Below are 15,957 nucleotides of genomic sequence, written 5' to 3'. Positions count from 1 at the left end.
CTCTCCTTCTATTGTATACACATGTATATACTTTACATGTATATACTTTATATACACATATATATATAAACTTTATGTATGTATGTATATATATATATATGCATAAACGCTATATATATAAATTTTTATATGTACATACACGACATATATATATATACATACATATATATATATATATATATATACATATATATATATATATACATATATATATATATATATATATATACATATATATATGTATATATATACATATATATATATATACATATATATATATATACATGTATATAAAGTTTGTATACGTATGTATAACTTTGTATAAGTACATACACGACATCATATAAGAAAAAACTCACGTATATAAAGTTCATATACATACATATATAAAGCTTGTAACGTATATATAAAAAAATGAAAAAAGAACGTAAAAAAGAATCGGGAAAACCCTGAAGGGGAAAATACCGCTGCGTGGCTCCCCCCGATGCGCCTCCGGGGGCGCATTCACACGTGACTGTTGACGCGAAAAACACACACTGGCCTGAGAGAACTGCTCAACTCTAGTGTAGATCCAAAGGTTGGTGATATGTGGGCATGCCAGTCAGTTTGATCCTGCAACTGACAAGATATACAAATAGCAGATCAAACAGCCGATCGGCTGACAAGCCGATGAAGTAATTCCAGCCGGTGCCAATGTCAGCTGATAGCAATAGGGTTTTGATCCATCTACTATATGTCCAATGTAGATTCTGATAGTTGAGTAAATAATGATATAAAGGCAATCGGCTGATGACAATATAGTATAACAATATAATCGAGTAGAAACCAATCGGCTAGCAATATGATATGATAGAACAAGTACTGATCCGATGGTTAAAGTATACATCGGCTGGAGGTTCTATGTCATAAAATCCATAAGATTAGATTAAACAGTGAAACCTTTGTTGTCATCGGCTAAATTCAACTTATATGTATATGCAATCCTTATAAGCTGATGCAACGTCCAGATAACTTATCGGCTAGCATCCCGATAAAGCACTAGCATAAACCTATCGGCTTAACAAGATTTATATTATTAACAACAATCTAGTAGATCGAACCTAACCGATGCAGCACGAGATTGTATATGATAATCTAATACTCGATGAGCCGATAGATCTGTCTAATGTGATGGATATAACAAATCTATTTACAATAACATTGTGATTATAGAGATATATCGGCTAAGACAGAAGATCGGACCTAACCGAGACAGTCCCAACTAAACCGATGCGTCTCTAAACACAATGCAATTTGAGATAGAATCGAGATATCAGCTATGCAAATATATCAACCAAACTAGAGCGATCCAAGAGATCGAAGCGATGCAGCCTTAAACAACACTAATGCAGCCGATAGATTCACTAGGGCTGGAGAAACGTAGGACTTACCCTTTCGCCAAAGAATGAACTGAACCGATGCAGCCCCACGTTAGGTGCTAAATTCCGCCGGATGATAAGTAAAAATCTCGGGAAAGAGGGTGGCGATGCGCCGAGAGTAGTTGTATTGATCGAGAGATTATTTTACAATGACCCTGGGTGTACATATTTATACCCATGGCGAGATACTAGTCCTTGTTGGACAACAAAGAAACTTTCCTAAAGATAAAAGGAAAACATAAAGTCCTTATAGATTAATTTCCTTAACCGAATATAGCAGGAATCCGACTATTGGCGATGTGATAATTCTCTTAGGGGCTTACCAAATTTCGTCGTTAACAGTGACTAGCCGCTTATTAGCGGTTTCGTTCTATTCTATATTATAAACATATTGAAATTTTTAAATCAAACTATAAAAAGTATAGTACTATTTTAACACAAAACAAAATCAATATATATAGTGAAATTAATTTAATATTGTATACGTTGCTATTTCTCTACTATATTATAAAAAATGAAGATGTTTTTACCGGTATTTTGGTACGTTATCCGTATTTGAGTCGGTTTTTAAGTTCGTTCGCTTTTGGAAATATAGATTCGTGTTTGAATTTGATTAAGTTCATTTACTTTTGAAAATACAAAAAGAGTCGCGTAAGAAATCTCTTTAAAAAATTTCGCATTCTAACTTCAGATGAAAGTCCGACTCCTAATTGCAATGGATGATTTTCTTAAAAAAATATTCTAGCGAATTACCATAGTGAATTTTATCCAAGCTAAACCGTATAACAATAATAATATTAAAATAACATTCACCCGTTCCAACGTACGAGTATTTTTTTCTAGTTTTATATAAAATGTGAAAAAAATGATTTGGAAAAAATAAAACGTTTTATAGTATGAAACGAAGGGAGTAGTATTGAGTTAGTTCACATTTCCTGAAGAAAAGTCGAAGAGCTTGTTCAATTAATTCTCACGTGTTTTTCGCCGGGCCGGCAATTGACGTGTTTAGAAACTGTCGCAGGATCGCAACATCATGTCGTAGCTCAGTACCAAGTAGCAACTAGCCTGTGCGTCAAGTTGAAAAATAAACCGGATTCTTTCTGAGCGCTCGTACAACCAGGGCGTTGAAGATTGATGGCCTTATGCGCATGCTTAACTCGTGCCCCATCGAGCAGCGAAGCAGTCAAACCGTAATAATTTCTCTGTAATTGTCAACCTAAACACTATACGAAGTCACACACTCCTGTTTCAGAGATTGTATAATCTGCCATTAGCACTATGCATTATACTAGGAGCCTATTTAGTCGGTGAAATAAAAATTTTTGGGTGTCACATCGGATGTTTGACCGGATATCATTTGGGTTTTCGGACACAAATAAAAAAACTAATTTCATAACTCGCCTGGAAACCGCAAGATGAATTTTTTGAGCCTAATTAATCCGCCATTAGCACAAATAAAAAAACTAATTTCATAACTCGCCTGGAAACTGCGAGATGAATTTTTTGAGCCTAATTAATCCGCCATTAGCACATGTGGATTACTGTAGCACTTATGGCTAATCATGGACTAGTTAGGCTCAAAAGATTCGTCTCGCGATTTATGTGATGTTTTTGGGAAAAGTTTTTGGGGAACTAAAAAGGGCCTAGAAGGCAACTCAGGATCGAGCGCTCGATGGGGAGGGCGAAAATTCGGGTGATGACGTCAGCATGACGCATACGTGCAAAACCACTTTAAACTATTGTTTCTCTTAAATTATTTATCTAAATCATGATCCGATTACATCATTAAATTCATTGCAATTAAATCTTTAAAACAAGATCACACACATATATATTCCGATGAAAAAAATAGCTTATTATTGTATTATTTTTAAATGTTGCACGATGTTTCACTAAGTATATCGGAATTATTTCACTAGGTATATCGAAAATGTTTCAATCGTTTAAATCGGGCGTTGTTTCACCTTATATAAAAACAATGTTTTAGCAAATAGTGAAAAAATGTTTCAATTCACTGCAACATTAGATCTATACATAGTGAAACATTGTGAGTACACTAGGTGAAACATTTTTTATAGAACAAAAAAAATAAAACGAATTCCCTTAATAGAGGGTTTCCAAAATATGCAGGTGATTTGTTACAAAATAATGTTTCAGTTCACTGCAACATTAGATCTATACATAGTGAAATATTATGAATACACTAGGTGAAAAAATTTTAGTGGAACAAAAAATGAAACGAATTCTCTTAATAGAGGGTTTTCAAAATATGTGGGTGATGTGTTGCAACGGAGTATGTGGTGGGAACACGTAGCAGGTGGGGGCAGGGACATGTGGTGGGCCCACAGGGCAAGTGCGCGCGTTGTTGGGGGTGGGGGGAGCGACCGATTTTTCCCCTCCCCCCGGGCGACCGATGAGCAACAATTCCAATTATACTATAATCTGTAATGAGAAATATGTATTCCAAGATCTGAAAAAAATGCCATTATACCAAGCTTAAGTGGGAGCATATCATATAATCACGCGTCTTCTAATATATACACCATACACATTAACTAAAAATATCATAAAAAATTCTATAAAAAATTATATATATATATATATATATATATATATATATATATATATATATATATATATATATATATATATATATATATATATATATATATATATATATATATATATATATATATATATATATATATATATATATATATATATATATATATATATATATATATATATATATATATATATATATATATATATATATATATATATATATATAAGTTTTATCTTCGGATCTATTAACTTACTAAAGTAACTAAAAAAACATCCACATTCGCTCTCACCATTTGAAATTCTCATATTAACCGGATAAGAAGAAAAAAATAGAGTTGATATAGAAATATAATTTAAAATAGCTGAAATTCGAAATAAAAAAATATGTAACATCGGAGTAGTAGACTCTAGTTCATACAAGTTAGAGTTTGGAGCCATATAGAAATACAATTTAGAAAAAACTAAAATGCATTTTTTAAAAAAAATTCCATACATGAATACAATTTCGAAATAACCGAAATTCGGAACTTAAAAAAAATATTGAAAGAATAGTCTCCCTATAGGAATACAACTTAGATAACTGAAATTCATAATTAGAAAAACAAGAAATATTAAAAAAGAGTCTATAGTCTATATTGAAATATAATTGACAAATAACATAAATTCGGAACTAAAAATAAGAAATATTGAAAGAAAAATGTCTAGAGTCCATACAGGAATACATTTTAAATAACTAAAATTCGGAATTTAGAAATAACAAAAATATAAAAAGAAGAGTTTAGAGTCTATACAAGAATAAAATTTATAAATAATAAAACTTTGGAATTAGAATAAAATTTATAAATAATGAAACTTTAGAATTAGAAAATAATGAATATTGAAAGAAAGAGTATGTAGTTCATGTAGAAATATAATTTATAAATAACAAAATTTTAGAATTAAAAAAATAATTAATAACTTTCATGTATGTACAATACAATATAAATATTAAACATTGGTTAGTTTGGTCGTGTTAGAACAAAGTTTAAAACTATATTGCCGTTTCAATAACAAAATATGAAAATATACATGCTTCTATTTGAGAAGAAATATAACGATGCTAGCAGCGTAATCTGCGCTAGTCATTATGCTAGGTCATTATATATATGTTGTAAAAAAAATAAAATTCTGACAAATTTATACTCTCAATACGGTCGGATTTTCTTAATTTTTTTAAGGTCTAAAATATAATAATTTTAAGGCCAAGACTTTACACATAAGTGTAATACTATTAATACTTGTATGATTTTTCTAGATATTTTTGTTTTTTTGGTGAAATTTATTAATTGGTGTACACGTTGTATACACTAATATTTCCAGCTTAAGTAGTCCAAGAGCCTCATCAGCTATTCGGCTACCCATATTCCTCTAATAAGTGTTGGCTTATTAGAGAATAAAAATTAGTTTATAGGTAAAATTGATATATTTGTTCGTAGTGACTTAAAATCAACGCTAAAACAAATTACGTTGAAAAATGCCTTAAAATCAACTTCAAAATCAAATTCGAAAATTTAATATTTAACTTTTGATTTGGCTTATTATAGTCCAAAGTGATGAGGCTCCAAATCGCCTATTGGGGCAGGGATCGATGAGACGGGGTACGTACGAACTGGTCACTTGCAGGTACAGATCGATTGACCTCCTGGTATCCGGTGGAAAAACGAAACGATCGCAACCTTTCGATCGATCGGAGTTTGACCGCAACACGCACCCTGCAAGTTGCGAATATTAGTCGAGCTGTTCGGATGCAGGGAACCTGCAGGTACATGAACATGTAGCTGTTATTATCGAGCACGCTGTACATATATATGAACGAAAGCAAGCGAAGAATGGCACGAGTGCCAGAAGCATATGTCGTACGTACTCATCACTCGCGTGGCGTTCAATGGATAGTCAACGAAAGAAAGTGGCGTCCACTGATCGTTACGGCCGGCTTCTTTTTTGTGCACGTTGTTTTACTGCTGCGCAACGAGTTATGCTGTTGCAGTCTATCCGACCAAATTAATTCCAAGAGAATTAATCCCATGTGTTCTGAGAAAATTCTTCTTACGCTGAAAATCACCCCCCCCCCCCACCCCAACTCCCAAAAATTTAAAAATTAAAATTAAAATCATGCATGTATGATATGGCCTGTGGGTCCCTATCGATCTTTCGATGATTGGTTGAATTAAACCAGAGCATGATTATTATTCGCAGTAATATAGTTGCCGGGTGAAGCGGTAGAACAATAATAAAAGACAATGAGCTCGTTGAAAACACAAATTAATAATCTAACGTCTTTAGTTAAGAGTCGTGAAGTGACTAGCTAGCGATGTTGCAATTTTCTGGTCTCAAATAAACTGCCTAATTAATTACATTATCCATTTATAGGCATGGGCCACATAGGGTTTGGTTAAAGGAGAATTTACATTATTCTTCTCTAAAGAGTGTGATTGCACTGTACACATGTTATTTCCTCTTTTACGGGTCTATGGGCTATCTTTAAAACCACATTATTATACCAAGTCCATTACAAGTGTGATCTCTATATATAGTTCAATCATTGGCCATTAAGGCATACTGAGTTCACTACACTGGACAAGGTCACCAGTGACGGGCCCAAACCCTCACCTTTGACGGCTTTAGGCTTGGTCAGTGATCAGTGATCACTGGTGAGTTCGGTCACCTTTGACGGGTGGAAGACCGTTACTGATGACAGTCACCTCTGACGGGCTAGAACTTTATGGCCCGTCAGAGGTAAGTGTCTGCACTAACCCATGCCATTTTGCAACCCGTCACAGATGACTCACCTGTGACGGCTCAGAGAGTAAAAAACGTCACAGGTGTGTCACTTGTGACGACATGTATGTGCAAAGCCGTCACTGGTATGTTCACCTGTGACGGCTTTTGCAATATGAACCGTCAGTGGTGAGCTTACATCCAGAAAAAAAAATAATTTCCCCTAGGATTTGCTATCCATGTCTCTGGAAAAACAAAACATACACATGCAATATATATGTCTCCAGTTTCAGCCCATTGCACTAAAAGTTTCAAACTAACATCACATGCATTCCAAGTTGTCACCGAAAATCCATAGACATTCACACACATGCATTGCAAGTTCTCAAATTGAGACAAGCCGATGCTTCAAAGCACCAGAAATAAATCCAGAAAAAAAAGAGAACATACTTCGATGCCAACATACTGAAAAATGAGAAATACAGCCTAAGTGCCACAAACTTGAACATAGCATTTCCATCTTTGGTTTCTGAGCCTGACGAATATGGTATGACATACAAACTTACAATTAGATCAGCATAAGTACAGCCCCCAGTGCCTGCAATGACATCATTCAGAGAAGTTTAATGCAAGAATATCCTAATAGCCTAACAACCAGATATATGTTACAGATGGGATGACAGTAGCAGGAACAGTTTCGATATGTTACAAATGCATATAACTATGCAAGAATAGCCTAACAGCCAGATAATCAGCATAAGCTGCTCCAAAACAACAAATTAAAATGGGGTCACTCTGACTGAGAAGGCAAAAATAAGTTTACCTCAGATTAGTATTCATTAGCTAGCCTTTCAACCATCCTTGATAGTCATCCATATGCATGTCAGTAGTTAAATATTATCTGAAAGAAACGGAAATAGATCAACTGGCAGAGGAAGCTCACCATTTGTAGAAAGAACTAGCGTCTAATTTGTTCAGCTAGCATAGAAATTGGGGGATTTGTAGAGTATCCAAGAACACACCCAAAAAAAACTTCTGGTAAGAGGTCTAACAAGGAAAATAAAAACAGATTTAGTGATGCATCAACTTAAATAGAACAAGAAAACAAAGCGAAACAGCATGCATGCCCACTATCCAAACAAAATACTAGTACACAAAGAGCATCTAACTAATGATCCAATAGCTCATGATTTTTGATGGGGTTAAAGCTAGATGCATCCTTGGACAAGGATTTAGCCACAGGAACCACAGGAGACACCGGAATCGGTTGACTGCAAGCTCAGATCTGGATGCAAGAGAAGGAAAGGGTGACTTCTGCTTAGCACTAAACTGAGTAAAATAGATGAGGCGGCAGTGACTACCGAGGATGGGGTGGAAGGGGACAGCCGACGCCTGCTCTCCCCACAGCAGGTTGACCTCGACGACGTGGGGTGGTGTGGACGGCGGACCACTTACCTCACGAACGGATCTGGCGTCGCTGAAGCTAGGAGCGCAAGATCTAGAGCACCCAAACTCGGGATGGTTGGATCCGCGACCTCTGAGTTCAGGGTGTCCGGATCTGGAGCCCCCGAGTTCATGGTTGCTGGGACCGTCAGGGGGAGGGTGGGGGATGTAGAAGCTCGTCGTCGACCGGAGATAAGCGGCGATGGACGGAGGGGCTTGTCGATGGCGTTGGGCAGCGGCGTGGTGCCCCGTTCGCCGATGGTCCTGGCACCGGCGTTGTCTTCGTCTTTGGCTCGATACGACTCGGATCTGGCGTTGTGGAGGCGGGAAGGAGGCGATGACCCGGATCTGGAGTGGTGGAGGCATGGCGGCGACCGTGGGCGGTGGGTGAAGGAGGCGGCGACCGTGGACGGTGGGCGAAGGAGGCAGCGACTCGGAGGCGGTGGGCGAAGGAGCCGATGACGGGGCGGCGGAGAGACGACGGCGGCGACCATGGGGCGAAGGGCGAAGGAGGTGGCGACCTTTGGAGGTGGGCGAAGGAGGCTGGCGGTTGGTGGGAAGAAGAGAAGAGAGACTGAGAGGAGGAGGAGAGAGACTGAGCAGGTGGCGGTGGGCCCATGGGTGGGGGTGGGGGTTCCTTTTTTATATGTCAAAATTGATCACCTTTGACGGGTGCAAACTTAAAATCAGTGACGGGCCAGAAGTCATATCCGTCACAGGTGACGGCCCATCACCTGTGAAGGGTTGTAACTCCCTGGCCCGTCACAAATGAGGTCATACCAGTGACAGGTTGGAAGTCAAACTCGTCACTATCTTACCTGTGACGGCTTAAAATTCCAGCCCGTCACAGGTGAGGTGATACTTGTGACGGGCCGCGGCCAGATGCCTCACCGATGATGGTAAATCTAACGACCCGTCAAAGGTGACGGTCATCTGTGACCAATTTATAAACCCGTTACTGGTGTGCCGTCACAGATGTAGGGTTCTGGCGTAATACGTTATTGACCACCTTGTTGGGGGCTTTATATGGTTGAACAACTTTCATTGGTCTAGGGGTCTTCACTTGGTCGATATGCGTTTCGTGAGGAATGGGACCCATCTCAATAACAATAGACGTAAAAGTATGCCATTAATACTAGCTAAATACCCTACTTTGACACTGATAAATATTAAAAATTATGCATTCAAGCATTGTTTGGAACAAATTAAGTGCAATTCATCTCTACATATGTCTTTGCGTGACAAACTTGCATTTTATATATGAAATAAGATAAGAGTAAATTGCACAATGGGCAAAGTATTACCTAAGTTGCGCACTGAACCATGTCTTAGCAAACCTTTTCACTTAACACCATATCTTGTTACATTATTTGCACTTCGGATCGGGTAATAAGTTAGCTGCTTTGGGCAGCCTCAGTCGATCCCTTGCAAGGCCAGGCGGCTAGCTGCACGCGACGGTTCGTCCAAATTAAACTGTACGCGTTCGAGTCAACTATCTATGTAAATGGCTCATGTTGGATACACTGGTCCCGATTTTTTGGGCAGGAAGCACAGCTAACTTGTATACCCGATCCAAAGTGCAAACGAATGAACAATACATATACATGGTGTTAAGTGAAAATGTATGTAAAGACATGGTCCAGTGTGCAACTAATACATGATGTTAAGTAAAAAGGTATGCAAAGACTTGGTCCAATAAATTTCTAAAAAAAAGACCTGGTATGTTAAACTTAATTAGGTAATAAAACCTTGCCCACTGTGCAATTTACTCGTATCAGATATAACCAATGTGTTACACTATTTTGCAATCTTACAAACACGTAAAAGAGTATTCCCTCCGTTTCACATCATAAAACGTTTTTACTTTGGTTAAAGACAAAATAATCTAAGTTTGACTAACTCTATAGAAAAAGTAGTAATATTTACAACACCAGCATAGTTTCATTAAATCTATAATTGAATAAATTTTCATAATATATTAGTCTTGGGTTAAAAATATTACTACTTTTTCTACAGAATTAGTCAAACTTAAAGTAGTTTGACTTTGACCAAAGTCAAAACATCTTATAACTTAAAACTGATAGAGAAGTTAATAAAAAAATATAAATACGGTTGGTTAGGTCACCGCCACCACCCCCATCGTTACCTTTTTTCTTTTAAGAATACTCTCTCTGCCCCCACAACATATATTGTGCACCCATGTTTTTAAGAAAGTCAATATTCATAACTCTTAACTAATAATCAAAATAGCAATATGTTTAATATCACCCAAGTGATGCTATTAGTCTCGTATTGACAGTGTGCTCATATCAAGTTGATATATTTTGTAGTTGTTCAGGAGAAATTATAAAACAAATAAACATTCAAAGAAGTATTGTATTAATGAAACCATCTAAAATACATGTATACCTTACATTTTGTGACGGATGAACTAGTATAAACAAATCCTATTATCAGAAAAGTTGGAGGAGATCCCACAGGGCCAAGGGCGAAGATCCAACTAGAAAAATATGATTAACTGAAGAAAACAATAATTAATTAATTATATATTTGGAGAAACCAAAAAAAATTGTGTGTGTTCTGATTTTTTTTTTCTTATGTTAATACTGGAGAGTTTGCGCGGCAAAAGAAAAAAAAGCATGTACTACACTTGGTCGTTGATACGTGTAACATGCACTTCACAGTTAGCACTACGAGCAAGATCATGTAAACAATTGGCATCCCTAATCTCTAGGCCAGTACAGAAGTGCGGTCAAGGTGGCCAAGTCGTCCCACTGGTCCCAATCCGGATCAACGGCGCCACCTTGATCCATCAGCTCCAGTTGCTGCATGGAACTTCCTGATCCGTCGTTTTCCTCGGGTGACGCCGCCGCGGCAGCCATGGATGGCCCCGGGTTCTCATCACCACCACCCGCTAGCGGCCGCCGATCGAATTGCCGGATGCCTCCCGATCTGGTGTACAGTCGACACAGGCTGAACTCGCTCCTCAGCTGCAACAGCGAAAGCCCACAAGACAAATTAGTCGTCATTGATCGTGTTTTCAAATGTACTTAATTACAAGTCAATTAATTGTCTTCGTACATGAGTAAATCATAAACAGTGCGTCAACCATGCAACCATTTAAAAAGTTGCATACGGACGGAGTCACGAATCATGCATTCGCCCAGTTGCATACTTGCATGTACTGTATAGTTATACACTGGTGCGTATGGATCAACGCGTGTGGTTCAAATGCTTTATGATGGAGCACCCGGTTCATTGGCAGTTTGGCAAGAACCACTCAGAATATACAAGTTTGGATATTTACCCGCCGCCAATAAAAGGGAACGACCTGCAAAACAAGTAGTTTGCCCCCGCCGGCCATATCTTTCTGATTTATACGGAGAGATCGATAGATGACGTGACAAGGTATGCGGCTAGTATGTGCAACGGCAAAGAAAGCAACGTGTACTTAGGTATTGATTAATCACCTGCGGAGGAAGATGGTTTGGTGGCGCGGCGGCGCCGGCGCTGGAGGCGGAGGCGGAGGAGGCGTCGGGGTAGTGGAATGCTCTGTACTCGTTCATCTTCCACGCGGTCTTGGTTCCCGACGGCGCGCGGCCGCGGTAGAACACCATGGTCTTCTTCATCCCGATGGGCCGGCGGTCGGCGGAGTAGACGACCCCCGGGGTGCCCGCCGCCTTCCAGTACCCGGACGGCGTGGTCCGGCTCGGCCGGCCGCCCCGCGCCTCCCGCTCCTGCCGCGGGCAGAAGTAGAACCACGGCTCCCCCTCCTCGCCGCCGCCGCCCAGCATCTCGTGGTGAATCTCTGCAGCAGGTGTGTGTATACAGGTGACGCGGCGCTCGCGCGACGTACGACGAACGCAATGCACGTACACGCGTGTGCTGGTACCTGAGAGCTGCAACGGGTCGACGGAGTAGACGTCGAAGACGGGGATGACGCGCTCGATGTCGTCGCGGAGGCCGTCGAGCTTGTTGCGGAGGTAGAAGCATATCAGCTCCTCCTCCGTCGGGTAGAAGCGGAACCCGGGAGCCCGGCGGCCGCCGCCGTCGGCCATATTGCCAGCGAGTTCGCGCGCTTATCACCGGCCAACTTGCTGCAGTGTCCTGTCCTCCCCCGCGCGCTAGCTGCCTCGACGTCTGTGGCTTCTCTGTATGTCTTGGCGCTATTGCTATTGCCGGTCGAGCTCGCTCGACTGGGCGCTGCTTATATGAAACGCACGGTGTAGCTTTCCGGTGGTGGGGTTGCAACGTAGCTGGCAGCTGGGAGCAGAAAAGCTAAGCTGGGTTGGAGAGGCCGGATCGGAGTATAGTGTGCGAACTGCGTAATACTACGTGGTTTGGTCGATTTTTTTGGTGGTGAAAGTGGTGAGGAGAGGTGTGAGTGCACGCGCGCGGTGTATATATGGAGAAGCACGCGCGCGCGTCGTCACCGCTGACATGGGCGTAGAAATTTCTCGTGGCGTGGTGGGACTGCCTGACTGGCTCTTCTCAAATCTAAATTCGCTGCAATCAACACGAGAGTTAGAGTGGGGGCAAATTTTGGTGTAGCCGTGGCGTGGGAGGGAGGCGCTTAATCCAGTGGACTCGTGCGGAGGACTGGGTCTAGTTTCATTTCCTTTTCCCTTTCCCTTTTGAAATTCCATTTTATGTTTTTATCCTCCTTTTCCTAAGTAGCTGTCTCGCCTTTAACTAGCAGAGGAGTTTAACTCGGTTTGTTTGAAGAACACTGCTACCGTCACTTGCTGGTGATGACGCGTGCTTGATATTTTCTGTTTTTTTATATGTTTTTCCTTTACGTCTTGCAGTTAAGGCTATGTACAATTCCACGTACGGGCCTACTTGGCACCTCTTTCTTCTATAAGCCATGGTCAGATTAAAATTTTAGACTTACTACTCCATTCGTCCTATCCGTTTCAGAATAAATTAATCTAATACGGAATTTGATATATTCTTGATTAACTTATTTTGAAATGGAGATAATTTTTTTTTTCTAAAATAAGCCAAACCGTATCACGAGAAATATTAGTGGTGAGGATGAAAAATTAAAGTGCCCTCTATTTTGGGGAATGTGAAGAGTGTTTAAGGGATAAACTTCTTGATTTGTGAATCAATGGTGGATAAGAAAGCAAGAATTACCACACAAAAGAAAATTGTGTCCACGCAAAAGAAGGCAACAATTAATTTATTTTAGGATAAATTTTTAACTCTATGAATTTATTTATTTTAGGATGGAGTGAATAAGTTCTGAACGAATTAGGTATATTATTGTGGCCTTCTACTCTTAACATTGGCTTTTCTTAGTTGAACTATAAAATTATCGCCTAAAACTATTTTTCGTTCATTCGCCCACTTGTGTCGGCTCATCAGACACCATCCAAAAGAACCTCAACAAACCAAGTGTTTCTATGCATGATATTTGTTTTTTTTTCAATATTACTGCGACATACGGATAGAGTTAGCACGGGTAGTTTGTGCTTTTCTGCCGACATGAGTGCGAATATCCTTTAGAACCGCAGTAGTGTGAATTTACAAGCATTGCTCCTGCGTTTAATTTTCAGAGAACCGGATTCTCATATGTTATTGCTGGATTGAGACACATTTGCAGAATGCACTTTGGCATGCTTGAATCGGCCCAAAGTTGTGGTCCTTGAATATTGTTGTTTCCCATCTCTCTCTCTCTCTCTCTCTCTCTCTCTCTCTCTCTCTCTCTCTCTCTCTCTCTCTCTCTCTCTCTCTCTGTGTGTGTGTGTGTGTGTGTTTGTTTGTTTGTTTTTTGTTAGTTTCCTACTTTCCTGTCTTGACCTCTTCTATGATACTACATTAATGTGATATGCAATGTTTTGCCAAATTTGAATGCTTTCGTTCGGTAGCTTTTACTAATACTTTGGAAAATCTCCATAAGCTTTTGAAACTTACGTACCCTGTTTTGCTTTATAGTTCGAAAGTTTGACAAAGTTTATAAAAATACATAACAATGTTTTCAATATCAATTGTGAAAAGGGACTTTGGGAGAATGTTAGATTTAATACAATTAATTTGATGCTGTGGATGTTTTTCTACATTCCTTTATAAAGTTGGCTCAAAATCTTCACTTAGGACAAAACCAAAAACATCTTACATTCTAAAATGGAGGGATAGAAGGCCGCAACATTTTAGTTACTACTCCCATCGTCACAAGATAATTTTAGGCCATCCATACTATTGTGTGATGTTTATTCTAGTATTAAATTGTTATATTTTGGAACAATGTTATATTTTTGAAACATATTATTTGACTGGATTGCTATGTCATGTAACACGTGGGGCTAACTATATGTTTTTCTTATAGAAACATTTTTACCCCTGCTCCTACTTAGGCTGTGTTCGTTTATTATCTTCCCAATTCATCTCCCACATTTTCCGCGCGCATGCTTTTTAAACTACTAAACGGTGTGTTTTTTGCAAAAAAAAAAAATTCTATACGAAAGTTGCTTTAAAAATCATACTTACTCTAATACTTACTCAGTTTTGCGTGTGCGGAAGATTAGTTCCCAACTTGCAACAACAAACTCAACCTTAGAGCAAGTTTAATAGTATAGCCCACTACTAGCTCCAATTCATCTATAGCCAATCTATAGCCAATTCATACAATAGTTGCTTACTATACTATTAATATATGGTCTCACCTGTTATACACACATGTGTCTTAGAGTCCGTGCTGCAGGTGGCTACAGATCTGTAGCCCGCTGCTCTTCTATCTTATCTTTTATCTCATTAAAATATATTTGTAGCTTGCTAATGGCCTGCTATTGTACTACCTGCTCTTACTGGTGTTTGTTACACCAGCCATTCATTTGGCGTATGTCATATGGGACCAATACCATTTTGAAATTGGTTTTGTGAAGGGGCTATTTCAACCAATTTGGAAAACCTATTTTACAGTACCAACAACAACATATCACTCTCACACTCGTCTGATGTACGAAAGCATAACTTTTTCTATCGGCTGGGATAACTCTGCTGTCTGATCAACATTAATATCTCAGCCCCGCAAAAAAAAAAGGTAATATCTCAGCGCCTATAAATTACAATAGTATCATAAAAAAGAAGATAACGGAGTAATGGCCTAATGGGTGCGCTTTTCACCAAGTCAAGTTCCACAAGAGGTAAGGAAATGGAAGATTGGCCTTGTACGTTGTACCTCCAAGTTAGCCGGATACTATATACAGCACTGACACCGACTGGCCGGCCGTGCCGTGAGCCAAAGGGCGTCAGAATGGTGAACCCGTCGCTCAAATTGCTATCGTGTCATCCAGCCATGCCGTCTTTTTTAGGCCCATTTTTACCCCGGCAAAACGCGTCGCTAGGGTACGTGCTCCGTAGGTCTTCGAACTCCTGATTCTATGGCCCACGCGCGTTCCTGCACGAACGAACACAATATTGCTGCCAGTTTTAACAAGTCAATCACGAGGATCCAAATCAAAATCGCACCGGTTATGGATTAATGAAACGTTTGCTCTCAGTCTCTCACCGATGTCGACATCTACAATATCTGCTGCATGCACGTCCGTTTACACAGTCAGAGACGAGGCACGTAAATTGGACTACCTGAACATGATTTGAATTTTATTGGGGTAAAAAAAATGCTAGAATTACGGACACAGCACACATGTACGTACTAACGTACGTCAGCTGAACTACGGTCGCGAGCTACCGAGCCTAGTGGAATGTTTGTGGACCATAACGGTAGCCACGATGAGGAACAAGTAGACAGAACCGCACCACATGTACG

The 15,957-nt window shown here is 39.5% G+C and overlaps 1 protein-coding gene and 1 long non-coding RNA gene across 4 annotated transcripts; both read right to left on the bottom strand.

The window, feature by feature from the left end:
* Positions 1 to 7,052: 7,052 nt before the first annotated feature.
* LOC112939335 (uncharacterized) lies at positions 7,053 to 8,788 on the bottom strand. The gene is made up of 3 exons (XR_003242952.2): positions 8,196 to 8,788; positions 7,564 to 7,641; positions 7,053 to 7,338 (listed from the first exon to the last, which is right to left on the bottom strand). It is a non-coding gene; the product is annotated as an uncharacterized lncRNA (long non-coding RNA).
* Positions 8,789 to 10,539: 1,751 nt separating this feature from the next.
* LOC4324781 (NAC domain-containing protein 90) lies at positions 10,540 to 12,542 on the bottom strand. 3 transcript variants are annotated; one of them, XM_015777205.3, is made up of 3 exons: positions 12,076 to 12,542; positions 11,654 to 11,991; positions 10,540 to 11,173 (listed from the first exon to the last, which is right to left on the bottom strand). In XM_015777205.3, the coding sequence occupies exons 1-3, from the start codon at positions 12,239 to 12,241 to the stop codon at positions 10,907 to 10,909; spliced, it is 771 nt and encodes a 256-aa protein (XP_015632691.1). In that variant the 5' UTR covers positions 12,242 to 12,542; the 3' UTR covers positions 10,540 to 10,906. The 3 variants fall into 3 exon arrangements, 2 of the variants coding, with proteins under 2 accessions (XP_015632691.1, XP_015632683.1); XR_003240238.2 differs by adding an exon at positions 11,265 to 11,514 and having other exon boundaries at positions 10,698 to 11,173; positions 11,654 to 12,390; XM_015777197.3 differs by having other exon boundaries at positions 11,654 to 12,390.
* Between the last annotated feature and the right edge of the window lie 3,415 nt (positions 12,543 to 15,957).

The sequence above is a fragment of the Oryza sativa genome, chromosome 1 (assembly GCF_034140825.1).
Source record: "Oryza sativa Japonica Group chromosome 1, ASM3414082v1".
Lineage (NCBI taxonomy): Eukaryota > Viridiplantae > Streptophyta > Magnoliopsida > Poales > Poaceae > Oryza > Oryza sativa.
Note: the sequence above shows the minus strand (reverse complement) of the source record. Positions and strands in the feature narration are given on the sequence as shown.